General features: G+C 37.4%; 1 protein-coding gene across 1 annotated transcript in view; it reads right to left on the minus strand.

Annotated features, from left to right (window-relative positions):
- Positions 1-19041, minus strand: part of LOC106925803 (collagen alpha-1(XI) chain-like) — a 92590-nt gene extending 73549 nt beyond the window's left edge. The window contains exons 1-4 of the mRNA XM_015000304.2: positions 18509-19041; positions 7589-7753; positions 4908-5121; positions 1792-1954 (exon numbers count right to left, since the gene is read on the minus strand). Coding sequence (XP_014855790.2) covers positions 1792-1954; positions 4908-5121; positions 7589-7753; positions 18509-18617 — 651 coding nt within the window. The 5' untranslated portion in view covers positions 18618-19041. The remainder of the gene's footprint in view (positions 1-1791; positions 1955-4907; positions 5122-7588; positions 7754-18508) is intronic.
- Positions 19042-19348: the final 307 nt, after the last annotated feature.

The following is a 19348-nucleotide window of genomic DNA, read 5'->3' on the forward strand; positions in this document are numbered from 1 at the left end:
CTCAAATGTATAGATGAGAAGAGATACAGACACAGTGAGTGTGAAAAGTATAAACTGAACCCCTGGCTAAGGCAAGTTTTCATAAAGATGGATATACAACAACTATCCAACTACAAATAAAAGATAAGGAATATATCTGGATTATCCATAATCATTTTGTAATCAGCAATCCCAAAATATCCTACTTAATATGAAAATAATTAGCTTAGAATTTGTCAGGATTTGTGGTTTCTTTTATCTTAAACACTAATTAACACCATTTTGCAACATGTGAAAAGCCTAAACTCTTGGAACAAAACATGGCAGTTTCCTTTTAAAGGTTCCAAGAGGAGCAAAACAAATTGCTCTGCAATTTACACTATTTAGTGTAATAGGTCTTTAAACAATGAGCTTTCCAAGAGCAAAGCAGCCCAATCCTGAATTAACAGTAGAAAAACCAAGGGCTGCGATTATTTTCTCATTTTCTAATTAACTGAATCACCCACCCTCGTTTCCTATAAGTAATTTGCCTTATTACAGTAAATCTATATGATATGTACAAAACAAAGTTTTAAATCAAACTCAACTTTGCGATCTCATGTTGCTCGCGATGAAAAGTGGCATCAGCATCTTCAGCTGTCTTCATCTCTGACCCAGAAGCTAACATCTTGCATGCTGCTCCACTTTGCATGCATTCCATGTGCAGTGACATCAAAGGGGATCTGTTTCCTATGGTAGCATTTAGCTCACATTTTCCACTCAGCAAGATGCTACCTGTGCAGTCCACACATATGCAAACTCCCTCACAAAGCCAAACGCATAATTCTGCACGGTCCAGATTTCCATTGTGCTCTAAATATTTAAATAATATTACGAAATATTCTGAAAGCAGACTTCTGTCTTCTGTGCTAGTCAAGTATTTAAAACAACTCAGTCTGTGCTGAGGGTTAGAATAACATAATGAATAACACACTGTGCAAGAGGCCTTTTATGAAACATGCAACCAAATCCAACATTGTTGTTCTGGCCAATAAAATTCACCACTGAGTGGTATTAAAAACCAAATAAAATAAAAAAAATCTAAAATCTATAGCCTTTAAACGTGTCACTGAAATGTTTGGACTCTGAACAAAAAATTCTAATTTCTTCTTGTTTCAACTGGTAGCTGTAAATAAAAGGATTATTCTTTCAACTGTAACCAACGTTAACAAGTATCTAGTAAATGCTGGCATAAAAGTCAACCACACATTTAATTTATTAAATAGTTCAGTATCTGAAATCCCGAAGTGGTCTTAAATCTTAAATCTTTTCAAGTGTTATAGAACCATGCTACGTTAGCTGAGTTGTATCCCTAAATTACTTTTACATGTATCCTGGTTATAACCAAAATAACAACAATTATAACTACAATTGTGGGAAAAAAAAACATTTCCATCAGCATATACTGTAAATAGATTGCTAACAGATTGTTAACAGATTGTTTCTGCAACCCCATTGTCACAAATATGTGCACTGTTTTCTTCAAAAGTCAGAAGCGCTCCACACATGCAGGCTATTAAGAGGTTGAATCTTCTTAGTTTAATTTTGATCATTTGTCATCAGTCCAGATTATCTAAACATCCATTATATATCCATGAAGCATCACCCAGGGGCTGCCGCCTATCTCCAGCCGTCACTGGGATACGCCCAGGACAAGTCTAATACCTTTTACAGTTAAATAAAAACAAAACCTTTAAGTCTTCACACTGCATTTTCCATTGTTAAAATAGAACACGCTTACAGATACACCAACAGTCTAAAATTCAAATTTACCTCGAAGACTTCATCATCCAAGATTCTGGTACCAAAGACTGTAATGCCTTCAGTGTCGATCACGGCTTGGTCACTTCTTTTAAGCGCTTTGGTCAGCTTCTTCTTACAGTCCACAAAGACGGTGATGCTCTTCTTCTCAACGCTGATAGCGACTCTGTGCCATCTGTGCAGCAAAATGAAAGGTCAGAAATTGTGAACTAAGAGAATAGTACTTGCATAACACTTTATCTAGTTCAGAGGACTTCAAATCTACATTCAGTCACATTCACACACTGATCAGGGAATATTCCTTTTTTCTTTTTTTTGCTTTCCAAGAGCCAGCCGGTAGATGAAAAACAGCCATCTCAGTGTGTGAAACAAAATCTGCCTGGTAGTTTGTCCAAAGCTCCAGATCAATCATAAGGTTATCAATAAAATGTTGTGTACAGACATGAAGAGAAGTTTTTTTTCCCGCTCTACACAGTAGGGACAAGCCTTTGGTTTGCCAAGTGTTAAGTTGTTATGCCCAGCTTGTTTAATTTATCTTAATATGAGCTGTCATAATGCAACTTTGGATTTTTAAAGGGAGGATTTGTTAGCTATGCTTGGCAGAACGTAGAGATCTGCTCAACAGCTAACCCACTTCCATGGAACCTCTTTCCACCTGCAAAAAAACCTTCAAAGACAAATTCATATTTGCATTTAGTCCAGACAAGCAAGTGGAAAAAGGCACAAGTTCTGAAAAGATTCTGAGTTCTGAGTTTAAAGGCACTTTAGTGCAGTTTGTTGTACAGTTCAGCAGCTTCTAAAACAGGAACTGACAAATGTTAACACATCGGACAGGGGTTGACCAACCACTGTCAGAACAGCAGCAAACAGAATGAGGCAAACTTTATACAACCAGCTGTCTTTTTTTTTTTTTGTATTACTCTTGCTCTGCAACTGATGGAGACCGAGTCTAAAGCCAAAATAAACTGGCAAGGGTAGTTCTTATTCTGTACGTCAGGTAATCTGCTGCGAGCTGTGGACGCAGTCCAATTAAAACAAGGATGTGAGTCACAAAGAGGAAAACGTTAATGACACTGAAAAGTGGTCTGATCTGCAAGGCAATTATAAGACAGGACGTTTGCAATTATCTGTGTCATTAAATGTCCATTTAGGCTGCAACAAAAGAAAGCTATTAAATTCATTCTAAAACGGTCCCTTAGACATTAAAGTGTAAGGGATAGTCTTTTAGTAGAATTACAGAAAAGATTGTATAAACCCCATTCGAAATGGTGTGCCCCATAAGCAACTACTTCAAAGTTCTTTATGTAAAGGAGCATGCAAAACTATACCTGTCAAACTTAAAAAAAGAAAAGAAATAAAAAAACGAGAAATGGACTTGCATTGGAACTACAACCCCCATGGTATAAGTTAATAACTAGTAATATAATATAAGACAATTACAAACTAACATTGATGTCATGACTACTATTAGACCTACCCACATGTTGCTGACGTTACTGAAAGATCCTACACATTTATTCAGCTTTGGTGAAAATGTTTAACTTTACCTTACAAAGTCACCAGGTGACTTCGAACCTGAACAGATGTTTAGAACAAATCAATGTGTGGATGTGCCAAAACTTTCTCCAGCTGAACAGAGACGAAACTGATGTTATTATCTTTGGACATAATGAGGAATGATCAAGAGTCACCACACAGCTACCACTAGCTATTGCAGAGTAGTTTCCGAGTATTACAGCTAGAAACTACAGAACAGGCCCAAAATCTGGGTAGAGTGATGGACTCAGATTGGAGTTTTCAGAGACACTTAAAGACAAAGTTGGCCTTGTGTCACCCTAAGAACATTTCCAGGATTAAAGAATTAATGTTCCAACAAGATCTTGAGAAACTCCTCCATGCATTTATCTCTGGTTCAGTTGAATACTGCAGCAGTGTCTTCACAGTTCTGCCTAAAAACATACAGCTGAAGTTGCTTGTGTCCTCATTATAGCTAGGAAACCCAGTTCCTAAGTCTTTATTCTGCCCCCTGTAGCTCAGATCAGACCTTAAACTAGTTCTGTTCACTGAATGGCTTAGCACCAAAATACGATATAAAAACTTTTGGTCTGCTCTGCATCCCCAGAACCAAGCAAGAGAAGAAGCATTTAATTTTTATGCATTGCTAATCTGGAACAGACATCAAGAAATCTACAAAACAATGAGTTCTTTTAAATCAAGACTAAAAACCCATATGTTTAGAGTTGACTCTCGTTAATTGACGTCACGCAAAGCACTTTGAATCACCTTGTTGCTGAAATGTAATTTGTAAATAAACTTGATTGTAATCATTTGGAGCCAAAAATTGTCAAAATACTCAAAATTGAATAACAAACTTCAATACAAATTCCCCCAAACGCTCTTTTTATTTCTATTTTTAAAAAGGTTTAAAAACAATGCAACATTCTAAGTCAGTCACTTGAAATTGTTCAGATGCAATGTCACAAAAATATGAAAACAGGAACATGAATATTTATTGCATTTAGATATATTTTGTGATGTACATAATTTTTTTTAACAGAACAGAATCCACACATGGAAACATTTACATGCATTTCTGGTCCCATTTATATAAATGATTAATGGCAACTTTTAATAGTGGTTTGAATTTGCTTCACAAGGGAGCTATGCAGTTCATAAGGATCCTCACCAATGCACCATATCGCTACGCCGCGGCTGTAAATTATCAAGACAAAACAAAGGCTGTCATTATATTGTTAGCTACAATTTATCTGCCATTACACTCTGACTTGTTCCATGTGCTATTAATGACTAAACAAACACATGATAATAATTAATCTGCAGAGTAGTAAGTCACTTTAGCAAGCCAGAGGAGCTTGAGAAAATACTTTGCGCAGACTGGTTTTGTTTGAAATAAAACATGACCTATGAATCATATTAAAAATGTCTGAAATGATCTTTAATTTGTGCCGCTCTCGTTCTGAGAGCCGTCACCACAAACTTAAGGTTCCAACACTCAAAACCCAATTTAGATCTGACGAAACCACAGGACAGGGGAGATTCTGGAAGCACACGAAAGTCAACCACCCAGGTTTTACCTCCAGTGTTTTTCTGAAAAGGCAATCACTTACTTGCCATCAGCAAGGTTGATGGAGCGGAACAAAGGGTATTCCTCTGGGGTGGGCTTGCCATGCTGGTCCTCGTATAGGAAGACGGGGGCCCGGCCCACCTCCACCCCCAGCTGCTGGAGGCCTTGTTTGTTGTATATGGATAGAAGGAAAGACTGGAGTCTAGCCTTGGGCTTGATGGTGAACAAAATGGAGAAATCTTCAGGGAAAACTCCTCCTGAAAGTGACAAAAGAAAACAGGAATGGAGAGTGGCATGTCAGTAAGCACTTGCACATGCGGAAATTTAAAAAAAAAGAGAAAACAAAGCTTTACAGGACTGCTCTGCAACACATTGATTTAATAACAAGAATGACTTACATTTTTCCATTTAATTGAATTATTCATGCGAAACTGGTGATTCGGAACAAGATTCCTTTGTTCCAAATTTTTGATCCTGGTGCTTCGTTGAGTTTAATGTCTCATGAAAAACATTTTTTTTTTTTTTTTTTGAAGTTGGATGCTGCAGACTTGGTTTTTTGAAAACATCCAACAAATGGGATAAAACAGGAGACAGAAAGAAAGATGCTCGTAGACTTTGGCACAACAAGTAAGAAACAGATGGAGACACTTCAGCGTTGCAGCTGCAGCCATCTGTGTTTTTAAAATGAAAAGGTTAAGAGAAAGTGGTGGATGCAACAGAGAAACAGAAACTAAGTCTTCAGCTCATCCTACAGCAACACTACTTTTACTGTGTGTAGACGGCTTTGCCATATACCTAATTACTCTCAGTAAGTAAAATATTAAGAATATTTTTACCATGCAAAAAAAATCTTTACAGAAGATACCATGGCTACTGTTTTTAGAAACTATCTGTAAAAAAATAAAAATAAAAATGCCACGGCAACACATTCAGACTCTATTTTTACTTCTTATCCTTTGTAAACTTGTCAAAAAAAGTATGGAAAAATGTGTTTGGTCAATTCTTCCTCTTGTTGTGAAATTGTTTCTGGACAATAAATTTTTTATTGGAAAGCGTGTTTATACCCCTTTAAATGGTGCCACATTTGTAAGAAAAATGCTTTTGTGGCGCTAGCAGCAGTGTGTGTATGAAAAAACTCAAAAACAAAGAGGCAGTGTGATGGTAGCAAGACATCTGCCTTACTGGAAAAAAAAACAAAAAAACGAGGTTTGTTGTGATTTGACACTATCTGAGTGTAGATAGATAGAGGAGACTACAAGAGAATCCCACATTGAAAAAAGAGAACAGATGATCCAATTTAAATATGTTGCATTAATTGGTCGCAAGTAATCAAATTAAGTTTATCCATGTTAATTTATTACGTTTAGTATGTTGGCAAATTAAACAAATGTAAATAAAGAACGTTTGACTCATTTATTTGTGACCAATTGACAATTTTTAGCCCATGTCTCCAATCGAAGAGCCCCGTCTCTGGCCTCCATAAGATGAAGCTCTCCCCACAAATGTACATCCTTTTTTTTTGCTATGTACATTTTCTACTCTCAAAAGCAAACTTTTCTTACTTTCTCTATTTTGCATAAGACCTAAAGTGTAGATCATCTTAGTATTTCCTTAGTCACTTCAATTTTGGTATGCATAATTGTTTTTTAAACCAGATCATTAATGAATTAGAGCAATGACACTTCCTGTCGTAGTATTTGCCAAGAGCTTAAGTAGGCGAATGCTACATTTCACCATTTCCAACTCAGTTCTTAAATATGATTTGTCTTAATATCTCAGGGTGATATTCAAGTATTAATATTTTCTGTTCCCAATACTGTGTGTAATCCCAGTTTCTCCAGTGCTGCTGGTGCTGATCAGAGCTCAGGAATTCAAATCTATTTAAAAAAGATGGCTGCTGTTTAAAACAATAAAAAAAAACAAAATAATGTTAACAAATAAACGTAATTAGTGCAGGTAAAATTTCTCCCTGCTGTGAATGTAAAAATCGGCGTGGCAGTTCAGGACTCTTTTTACTGCTAGTACCAGTAACTAGAAAATAACAGGCTGTAAACACATCTGTATAATTCTAATTACATCCGTCATGATTCATAATATCCATGCATAAAAACATGGCTTCAATTCAGCATCTCAATTAATCTATTAGCGACAAAGGAAATTGGCAGAAGGTAGATTTACATCAGTTAGTGGATTTAACTTTTATTACTTTTTATCCAGAAAAGTGAGCTATGAGTGAGCTTCTTTCTTAAAATCAACCAGGAAATAAGTAACCTTTTGTTCTTTGTTTGCTGTATCTTTTCCATATAACACACTCCTGCCTCAGTGCTTATGCGCTTGGCAGTGCCTTCTTCATTCATGGGATTATTGTTACAGCTACTGCTGCTAGTAGCTTTGGATATTCTAATTTTCGATTCAGAAGTAATCAATCGTATGCTTCTCTCCAAGACATAACCACCGAACTCCAAACTTTCTAACTATTTTTTTTTATCCATAGAAAGTACTCTTGACTCCATTAACTATGTATACACCCTTTGGTTTACTTCTCAAAGAAAGTACTGCTTAAACAGCATTTTCCATTCATCTATTTCCTGTCCTCTCAACCCCAGCCAATCACAGAAGGTGGTCATTTATACTTTCTGATGCCTTGAAGTATTTTTGAAAGTTTCTGGTAGTTTTATGAAACTGCTAGTCATCCAAAAGAGGCAAAAGAGTATCTATACCAACCTGGGAAGAGCTGTTTGGTTGGAGCACTGATCTGAGCGTTTTTTGTCACTCTATATGCTACGTCGGGCTTGGATCCTCTCCGGACTGTGCAGAAACCTGGTGTTTTCCGGACTCCTTCTGGAGAACTCTGGAAGTCTAGCGCTTTTAGTACATCGACAGGTTCAGCTGAGGAGACAAAATGAAAGATTTGATTAAATATGAGTCTTTTTTTTTTTTACAACAAAATTAAATAAAATGTAATAGAAAACATGTTATAAAAATTTTGCTGCTAGCCTATATAGTAATTTTTAAAACATGAAACTTGAAATAACATGAAATTTAAGCTCAACACAGGCTTAAACTAAAGTGTTGTCCTTAAACTTTAACATTATTCAACAAATAATTGCCGAAATCAAATGAACAAAACATTTTCAAGCATTGCAAAGTTTTTGTTTTTTTTTGTTTTTTTTGAGACCTCTACCTCTTTAACAAAGTTAGCTGTTGTTTCACTTTTTACTTCCTGTCTCAAAATGATACACTGGGTGCTAAATGGTTAACCTTCTAATGGTACGGTTGTTTTTGTAAATCTACAAACTTCAATGCTGCATAAAGGGCTACTATTAGAACCAACGTTGCATAGGATATGACTTCACAATAACATGTTAAAAGTTGAACTTACAATGAGTAAAAATGCAGGGTGAGTGTTTGTACAAATGAATAAAGACGTATTATGAACACGATTTACTCCAATACACAGAGGATAAAAGTCAGGTAAAACTTGTAACAACAAAGTACCAGTAAAATTATGGCATATGTAATGATGAAAAATGGAATACTACATATAACTTTTACTATGTGCTGCTAGAGCTTCGACATGGCAAGTTGAAGTAAAATCAGCATTTGCACCAATTATACCAATAGCCTGTTTAAGCACTGTTGAACAAATATGAGCAGAGCCTTTTTTTATGAGCTGCGTTGGTAAGCAGTAAAATGGTGGCAACCATTCAACAGGCCTAATTGGCCCCCTGCCTGGACTCTGCTGCTATCCCCTCCAGCTGAAAGGGTTCAGCATGTAAGTGATGATGGGAGTAGCTGATGCTGATCAACAGGGCTTCAGAATAAGGAGAGCACAGAGGGGGGTGGCTTTACAGCCGTCTAAACACTCTCCTATGCTCTCTGTATGCACTTTTCTATCAATGGACCGGGAACCTGGGTCAAACAGCTTTGCAGTAATTATCACTGGCTCTCACTTGTTTCATCCCCTACCGTTTCTGTAGCTCATAAAAACTCATAGATAAAGCTTTTAATTTAAGAGGTATGAGGGTTTAGGAGGAACTTGGGGCAACATTTTTATCTATCCAATTGTTGAACATGCCCTGATGTTCGGAAATAGCAGAATTTAAGACAATTTTAGATTAAGGTCGCCTCACGGTAATTGTGTAGAAATGACAACACATCTCCACCCACGCTTACATGTGCTCCACAATCCCGGCAAAGCTCTGCTTTTTGAAAATATCAATACGACTGCATCCTGGTTTAAAGAAAACTCCCAATTTTCCATACACAGGTTTAAATATGAGCCAGCTGCCGCCATCAGAATAAACCCAGGTTTTAAAAGGTCATGGTTTTAAATTTTTTTCCATCAAACCATTCCAGCAGTTTAAAGACCTTTTAATGAGATCCCATAGAAAGTGCCAGAATCATCAAAGTGTTCCCTGGCTGTATGGCACATTCCTTTTGCTGCATACTGCTGGTCAGGTGGCTTAAAGACAGCTGCATACATTTCTCTTGATTAGAAGACTGGCAAATTAAGCTGCTCAGGAAATATTTCTGGTAATAGAAAACAGTCATGGAGTGGAAACTGAAAGAACACAACCTAATGTTCTTTCTAGGGTAATGTCATTTTGTGAGCATTTTTCATAAGTAGAAGACTGCAGGTTCGTTTTTGGCCAATCTTGTTGTCCGTCTATTGTCAAACTAAAGTCAGATGTTAATTTTAAAACCACTGCTAATTATCAACAGGTTTTATTCAACATTTTTGCATTAGTTAAAATAAAACTTTTAACTCTACAAGCCACAGGTTGTATTATGTTAGAAAAACAAGTAGTAAGTCTTGTTCTATTTAAATAAAAGCAGTTAGATCACACTCTGAACGCATGTTTTACTCAAGTTTGTCAACTATCAGAGACCAGATCATCCCAACTCAGATTTTTACGTCTGGTCTTAAAATGGCTGTGCAAAGAAATTATAGGAAGCATCGATATCTGACCATCCACTAAACAGGTCTATATGATCCTTTTTTGCCACATCCCTTCCTTTCTATCCTTTCCCTTTCACTCATAAAACTCAATATATTTTAGACATTTTCCATGAAAATGTAAAATCTCACGGGAATTTGTTTTATAGTTCTAGTTTTGATACCTGCTGTACGATGAAGCAGATAATGTGTCAAATATGACGCCAAAAATGTTGCAGAAAAGCAGACGATGATTCAAAAAATGTCTTTGCTGAAAGCATCCAATAAACATTTTTCTGACCATTGTTTCTTGTATCTGTTTTGAAACAAAGAAGAATACATTTCAGTTTCTTTTTAGTGTTTGTCAAGCTTTAATAAGGTAAATGTAAAGATTTTTAAGATGAATATTATTTCAATGTAAGACGAGCTTAAATTAAAAGGGTGGTTCTGTGTATTTTCCAGGCACATAATGCTATTTATTTAGTTATCTTCAGTTCATGTAAAAATTATGTAATATCAAAAATGAATAAAAAGAAATTTGACTTTGTAGTTTTACCCCTTTAAATGGGGTCTCTGTCTCTTTAAAAAGCTCTTATGCTTTCCTATACTCTGCCAACTCAGCACTTCATTACAACAATGACTTTCCATTATGCCATTTACAGCATTGGTCTGAGACGTCATTCGTATGATAACTTTCACAGACTTGAAGTTGTACCAGTTGTTTCCTTATTGCTGCTGCCACTAGTCTAGAGGAGCTGACTAGGAAAGGCGCAGGGGAGGCCAGAGTTTCTCAGTTCTGGTCCTCAGAATTGAGAAACATTGGATCAACATGCCTTTTATGTTTCAGGTGTTTCCCTTCTGCCACACACCTGTCTTAAATCTGTGATTTATTAGCATGCCTGTGCAGCACCTGACGGCTGCAGAAGAGGTCATGCAATCATTTGAATCAGGTGTTCTGGAACAGAGACACGTCTGAAATATGCAGCGCTTTGTAAGAGCAAGTGTTTAGGCACCACCCAATGGCTGCCACAGGAGACTGAAAGAAGTGGCTACATGTTGTTGAGTTGTAAAGACTAGCCCACAGAGACTCTTTTTTTTTTTTTTTTTACTCAGCAGAGCTGTTGTAAACAGTCCTGGGTTATTTTGCTGATGCTGAACTTGCAGATGGCACATTCTGGCTCTGGAGGAACATTTTATTTATACATTTAAGACCATGGCCATGTCCTGGAAAAAGCTTTAGTCACACACACAATTAATTTTGAATTATTGGATGTGAATTGTTCAACCTTGTAATGCATAATTACATTCCTTTTCTCCCACTCTCACTTCCTTGCAGTCTTTTACTCTATGTATTGGGCTGCAACTGTTTTTATTCTGAAACTCAAATTTCCTCTTGTCCGGGAAGCCCATCATCAGCAGCTATAGAGCCCTGATAGAGTGCATGTTTTAATGCGCTAGTACAAACAATAACAGTGGCTTCATCTATGATTAAAGCATGTCTGCCTGAGGCTTTATTTGTCAGAAAAATACACAATCAGAACCCACCAGCAGAAGATCATTTTCCTGTTGCTGTAGACAGAACTGTTTATATGTGGCTGGAAATGTGACTTTACAAACTCCGCTGTAGTGTATACAAAGCCATGCAAAAAGGCATTCATACTCTCAACCTTTCAAAAGAGTGTATCAGTGTTAAATAAAAGGGCGGCAAACTATTTTTTCTTCTTCTTATGGATAAAATCTGAAGAAGTTATTCATGCTGAGCCTGCCTGTTAAGTTTCAGAGCCAACCTTTCATTGCAATTACAGCCACACCTATTTTGGGTTATGTCTCTACCAGCTTTAATTTGCACATCAAAAGACTGAAGCTTTTGCTAATTTTGTTTTGCAAAACACCTTAACCTCTGTCAAACTGAATGAACAGAGTCTGAATTTTGAAATATCGCCGCAGATTCTCGATGGAATTTAGGTATTGATTTTGATTGGACCACTCTATTGCATACAACATATTTGGATCTAACTCAGTCCATTGTAGCTGTGATTATAATTATAAGTTTTGGGTTGTTGTCCTGCTGAAGGTGAACCTCTACTCCGGTCTCAAGTCTGTCGTCTTCCCATTGAAACTAAAAAGTACAACTATTTAGCTCTTTAATCCAGAGTTATAGTTTTTTTTTTCATTTTGTTAATCAGCAATAATACACTTAAATATGATTAGGGCTTTTCAATATAATAGTAAGCTGGCCAAGAACCAGTAGTAAAACCTGAACTCCAAGTCAAATTCTTTCGACCAGCTATTTGTTTTCACTTTTACAGAAAGGAAAACAATGAAAAATCATGACAGCTGTGTCTAGACATTAGCTGGACTCATCTGGCTTTTAACTGGATCAAGAAGCAGGATGTGCCTTTGATAAACAAGGATCTGACTGGTCAGACTAAAATTCCTGAAGACCAACGTGAGCTCTGCTGAAAGATTAGCGTCCATTTTCCCAAAAGTGGCCGAGGTTAACTGGTAAGATACCATTTATATGTGCAAATACGAATTTCACCATGCTATGAAGAAGAGTCAACCCTCTCACAGATTTCATATGGTTTTACTTTTTGATTTGACCCACTTATCAATTCAAGAATTAATAGTAATTAAGCACTTTTTTTTTTAAAGCAGAGCTCATTTTCACTCTCCATGCCAAGACCGAATTACCACCAAACACGTAGAATCAATAAATGACCTAAACAAAATATCTGACAACATGAAGTTAGCTAAGAAACCTCAGAAATGCTTTGATTGCAGTTAAAGACATTTGGCAGTGTGTAAAATCTGGAAGCAGAGTGCCAGCCTCAGTTTGTGGCCTTAAGCTTGGGTGCACTTGAGTTATTCAGTAATCTAAAGCACACCAACAAGTTAAACTCTGAATGTCTCATAAAAAAAAAAAGAATAAAAATAAAGGTTCGGGAGTGAAGTACTCTGGACCAAACTCTGTGTTGTGGTCTGGAACAGGACTGCTCGTGCTTGAAAAGGCGCTTAAATAAAAAAATTCTGCAAGGAAGAGTTGGCCAAAGCTCCTGCAAAGTGATGCGAATGCCTGATTACAAGTTATCGCAAGGATTTGATGGCAGGCCTTGCTGCCAAGGGTGGCACAACCAATTATTAAGTTGAGGAGGCAATTACTTTTTTGACATGGAGTCAGGCTGGTTTAAATAGCTTTCTTCCTATTAATGAATAAAAGAGTTATTGGAAAAGGTGCCTCTGTTTATTTTTGCAGGTTATCTTTGGTCTGACATTAAAACCTGTTTGATGATTTGAAACATTTAAAAGCAACAAAATAAAAAAAAAAGTTGTAGAGGATATTATAACTTGTGCTGTAATACAATAAGAAACTTTTTGAAATATAAAAACAAGTTAAACATTCTTAAAATTACTCCAGTTAATGTAGCAAAGAAAGGCAGGAAGTGCTGATTGCGCAGTTCCTATTTGCTTCTAGACACCAGGAGCAATCCTGATAGGTGGAGCTATGAAGTCTACATGCTGAAGCCATTATGGTGCTGGCACCACTCCCTTTACCCCCTAACTAAAACATACATACTAACTGAAAAAAAAAACAAAAAAAACATCCCTATTGCTGCTTTCACTGTGAATAACCGCTTGAGATGTGATTCAAACCTCTATATGCTCAAAAGATTATATGAAGTAGTCCAGATCTGCCCTGTGAAAGCAAGGGAGGAGTACAGAGTCTATACTGGCTCAGAGAAACTGGTTCTCTCCTGTTTTTATTAGTGACACTGCTGAGAAATCTAGAAACTCAAGCGATTTATCTTTCTCTTCCATCTCGGATGGATTCAGAATAAACTTCATCGGGCAAAGGTCAGAAAAGGTCTCCACAAACGACACCGCTAAATAACAGTTTAATAGACTGTACAATTATTTAAACAGAGGCAGAATAAAAAGACAAAGTGAAGGCATCAAATGGCAGGTTTGAAACCTCTCACAAAATGCCTCATAAAAAGGAAAATAGTCTGTGGCTCGTCTGAAAATAGTCCCAAATTCAGAGCTACTGGTTCCTGAAAAAAGACTGCTTGGACTGAAGGTCTCTTTGTGAGTTTTAGAATGCCTTTCTGCGTTACTGCATACCTCAAGGGCTCATATATTCCAGATGTGCTGAATTGGCCAAGAACCCTCCCCCCTCACCCACCCCACACACACACAGACTCTCCCAGACGCCCCTGACTCGTCAGCCCCCCTCTCCTTCCACAGCCGTTGCTCCACAGAAGCCCTGAAGAAATGGGGCAATATCCCAAAACCATTATGGACCCCAAAATAAGTAGGTACGGCTTTTTCACTTTTCAGGCTCCAAGAAGGTGAAGTAAATGTGCATTTCTCTCAACATATCTCAAAAAAAAAAAAAACTTTCATCCCTCCAGCCGAAAGAGAAATAAAACATTTTCTAATGATAAGGACAGAAAGCCACATGAGAGAGCAGACAGTTCTCTCATGGTGAACATACTAAAGCAGTCTCTCCGCAGTCTGAGTAGTAATTTGTCAGTCTATGATTTTAATAACTGACAAATTACTCCTGCCAAGGAGCTATGATATAGCATCTGCCGTGTTTACAAGTCACTCCTATGTAACATGTAGCATGTTTTGACATGACAAACCCCAGTTTGTACACTGTAAAACATCAAAACACAATTTCATCCTCCACGGGCAAAAAAGTCCATATGCCCTTCATCTATTTACCTATTCCAGTTTGAAGTTTAGGGCTAGATTCCATTTCAAACCTGGGCGATTATAACTTCATGTCTCGGCGGCTCTGTGGTTTTGCAGCAGCATCTCAGGACGTCTCGTCTGTCTTATTTTGTGTCACTACCATCCACAGGGAGTTGGCAGTATAGGCAGCAATTAAAGCATGCTAGAAAGCCTGTAAATGTTTGCTAGCACATCATGCAATTATGGCCAGCTTAAACATCTGTCAATATGCAGACACATGGGTGAACGTGCAAGCATGGCACTACAGACTTTGTGCTCATAATTGTTTTAGCTCAGGTCTCTGAGATGTGCTTATGTGTCAGGGAAATAATCAATTACTTGGAAGAAAATGATGCTGATGGTTCGAAATTAAGTAGACCCCTATGAGGCTAAGCATAGTATTTTATTATAATTTGATGAAGCATATTATCAAACAGCTATAACTTTAACAATGTTGGACCTCAGTGGGAAAAGTACCTGTATATTTTTTAAAACAAGTAAAATGAGCACTGCTAAAAACCATACATACTTAATATCTCCTCTGAAAATGCTAATAACTGCCCGTTTTAACAGTTCAAAAACCAAACATACCTTAGTATGCATTAATACGCATAGTGGAAACCATCTTAGCATTATTGCATACGCTTATATCGACAGTCTTCTTTATCTTCGCTCTTGAGGTTAGAGCCAATAAATGTTGCTACTGGATTGAGTGCTTGGCAATGCTAGCCATTAGCATGTCATGTAGCATTACGCTAGCGTAGTTCAACTTCCCAAGCTGTGTTTTCTTTTGAATATGTCAGGCTTGTGCTACGAATAAATCTGCAAACAGGCAGATTTTCCGCGAATATTTTCAATCACTTTTCATAGAAAAATCTCCAAATAAGAGGAAGTAAATCTCAGAAAACCTGTATCAATAACAACAAAACTGTTATCACAAATCTGCCTACAGAAAAATATGATGCGGGTATTTTGAAGACCGCTACATTTTTTGAAAAAAGTTAGCCCTTCCCGCTGAAATCTGCTACATCAAACAATGGTGAACGCATATCGTTTGCACATATACAAATAACAAAACCTGTGGGGAAAAAAAAACCCATCATTTTGCTTATGATTACCAGACTTAAGTACCTCATGTATCACTTATGATGCTGAAAATAGATAAAATCAGGTGTTGGTGACCAAGAAACTGTCAATTATATCTTGTATTAGGCTTCAAAAAGGTTAACCCAACAAAGCTCAATAAATCATTTTTGAGACAAACATTTCTGTGGAAAGTGTATCTCTTTTAGATTTACTAGAGGTGCACGTCTAAGAAATACACGGATGATAAGTGATACATTTGTTACTTTGTTAAAAAGGTAGAAGACTCTTTAAAAATCTTTATCTAATGTATTGCTTCTGACACACACTTCTAAGATCTATTCCTCTTTAAAGAGGAACTAATCCCCAAATCATCTGTATTTGCTGATAAATTGTCTCAATAAGTTATTTAGGGTTCTATCTGTATGTTTCTCTGTGTGAATTTTGTGCAAATTTGCTTAGTTTGGCATTATTTCGCCTAAAACCATCTCAGTGTCAAATAATGCCTAAGCAGTTGAATTCCGTTACTTTTCAAAACGGTACGGTTTTTCGTCAAAAAAAGTCCTGTGTTCAGACACGCTTTTGCCCTGTGGCAAGTCAGGAGTTGAAATAGTGAGCGTGGCCACAGAGAGCATCGATTGATAGCGTTACTCAGCTCTATAAATGTGTGATTCATTTGCAAAGTGGACAAGGAGTGGAATGGGTCTCCTCTGCTCTGATTACTGGTGACGGTATGCTGCAGGACAGGAAGAGGGATGGACTCAAAGTAGCTCTCTCTGCTAGCTCAGTACACAGCAGGGCAGCGGCAGAGCTGCTTTGACACTATAATAGTCTCCAACAACACAGAAAAGAGTTGCCAGATTTGTCACTTATTGGCTTTTTGGTAAAAAGTCGCAGGAGGTTATATTTAAAGTGGCTAAATATAGCGGCATTAGTGTGTCTCTCATCCTAACCACAACCCCGCTCACCCCCTCCAGTCACCCCTTCCCCTCATCCTCACACTTGTCGTGACCTTCAGTCTCTCTTGGCTCCACCCACTTTGTCTCTTGGCTCCACCCACTTTGTGGAATTTTCAAAAAAATTGTCATTGCGGGCTTATCCTCTCACAAGAGGTTAGTTACACTTTAACAAAGGTAATTGTCTCAAAAACCAGCTCCACTGAGCAAAAATAGTGAAAAAATATATTTTACAGACTTACAAAAATTCAAAAAAGTGTGGAAAAAAGATTTTTTTTGTTACATGACCTCAAAAGTCTAATGTACCAAATATGACGCAATATTGTAGAAATAGGAATAATTCTCTTTGCTTCCTTTCTCAAAAGCACCCAAAAAAACCAATTCCATTTTCTAACAATTGCTTATTAAATCATATTTTAAAAGATTAATATAGCAACAAATGCTTTAACTTTCTTGCTATATGTGAAAAAATATCATATTTAAGTGCATAAATATATCCTGGCAAAGGCTACACAGTAATATGTCTATTACTATGATTTCACAGAGGAAAGAATTTGTGTGACCCTCATATGTCTTCTTAAAAGCAAAGAAAATACTCCAGACTGTTTCTCCCCATCTTTTTTTCCATCTATGCCCCTTCTTGGACTCGGTGGGAGTCTGGATAATGTGGAAAGATGGTGATCTTTCAGCCCAGAATATAAATTCCACTTGAAGAATTCTGTCTCGTGCCCAGGTATTATATAAACTTTAAAAATCCATCACAATACCTGTACACTTAAAGTCAGACTGTGCAGTCCTACTATCTCTATACAGGTATCTTATAATACCAAAAAGCACAGTAATTTATTATGAAAACAGTGTGTCAATTTTAATCATTTAGTGAGCTTAGATCAATTTCGGCACATATTTTGTTATCTGTGGTCAGCCTGAGATAATACCAAATATCATGAGAAAAGTTATGAGTAAAAGCATGGCTCCCTTCCAAGTGATGAGGAATAAAACAAACTGTTTGGCTTAGAAAGAATTGCTTTCAAGTCGCTCAAACAAAATGTAAAATGTGGCCCAAATTTATCACAGAAACCAAAATCATTGCTGCATTAATCACCAGTGAGCACACCAGAATGACTTGCATTACGCAATATCTCTTATTTATGGTAAATAAAACATTAAATAGTCCTGAGCCTAGATGCATTTTAGAGTTTCTCATCATGCATGAACCGTCTGGACCTCTCTCAGATCTGTTGATTCAGTTTTCCCAGAACAAGGATTAAACAAGAGGATGCTGCATTAAGATCTGGAACCAATTCCCTGGAAATTTGAGATGTACAGAAACTGCTGGCTCCTTTAAATGAATACCTTTTATTATTCCAATAATAAATTTAAGGTTTACAAAGTTATTTGGTTCTTTATTTTCATGCATAGCACTTTGAATAGTACAAATCTTGCAATAAAATAAACGTTTGCCTTGCCTTTTCTTGTCTAAAGGGCCAAATCTAGTACATCTCTTATCAAGCCCCCTCCCCCCACACCTTTTAAATAGATGATGGGGTTTACGAGGTAAAATTTCATTTAAGAATTAAAGGTTATCACAAAAGCCCTGTAGTGCAGTATAACCCACACTCAGCTTCAATGTTTGGGTCCTTCAAAAGTCACATGATGTACCCTTTTCTATTTCAATTAAACCTTTGAGCAATTATCTACCTCAGAAATAGTAAATCACTGAAAAATTATGTGTTTTATATAATGATATAGGCAAGTTAGGTTAGAGTCGCAGTGGCAGGTAAGCTATTTTATTTAAATTGCCAAAAGGTGGGTCCCAACTCCTTTGAACCACGTAGCTTCATTGACCCTGCTGCTATATTCGGGCTGTGTGCCAGACCCTCTCCAGTTTTCCAAACCACGCAAACTCAGCAATAAACAGCCTCTTACCTGCACTGACACTTTGTAGAATTAGGATTAACGTGCCCACCGCGGCTAGCGTTGAATCTAATAGACGCCTTTTCGTTTTCCACCTGATGGTCCATCTTTCCATCTCCATGGTGAGCGCCCGCAGCTGCTGCAGAAAAACGGGCGGCTTTATTTAAAAAGTTATATCCCCTCCAAAATCCTGAGTATGCTTTTGTTCCCCCCTTTCTCTTTTTTTACTAAAGCGCCATTTGTGGAAATATATATGTTATTATCTTTGAGTCAAACTGGGCCCATCAGATCCTCTCCCTTTAAGCCCAGATCTCTGACTGATGGTGAAGAGTTTTCATGGAAAGGAAAAAAAAAAAAAGCGCAAGATACTTTTGCTCCCTGCGCGGTGCGTGAGGAGGCAGGACAAACCCCGGAACACTAAACCCGAACCGACTGTGACATCCTGAAGGGGAGAATCACATCATCAAATCAGAAGTTGAAAAACTTATCCCGTGGCCCTCCTCCCTGAACGCGACTAGAGAAAAGTAACAGCATCAGCCAGCCGGAGTGTCGCTGCATCCCGGTTCTATTGGCAGAGCCGACCCAAAGCTATGCAGTGGCCCGGGCAGAGTTTGAGAGGGGGACCCACTATAAATTAAAAGGGGGTAGTTTATATTCAGTCCCCTGTATGAAATGGAGAAATATACAATTTGAAAGAAATAAAGTGAGCTGACAGTTTTGAAAGTTGCCAAAAGCTGGTGAGATTATGCTTGGAACAGTGAATACGTGTATTAATTCATAACACACTAATGTCCACCCAAGACAAAAGACACAGAAAAGACAAAAATTGAAATAGGTAATTTACCAGCTTAA

Source organism: Poecilia mexicana, unplaced genomic scaffold (genome assembly GCF_051168715.1).
Source record: "Poecilia mexicana isolate PSO_F unplaced genomic scaffold, ASM5116871v1 scaffold_17, whole genome shotgun sequence".
In the NCBI taxonomy this organism is placed as follows: domain Eukaryota; kingdom Metazoa; phylum Chordata; class Actinopteri; order Cyprinodontiformes; family Poeciliidae; genus Poecilia; species Poecilia mexicana.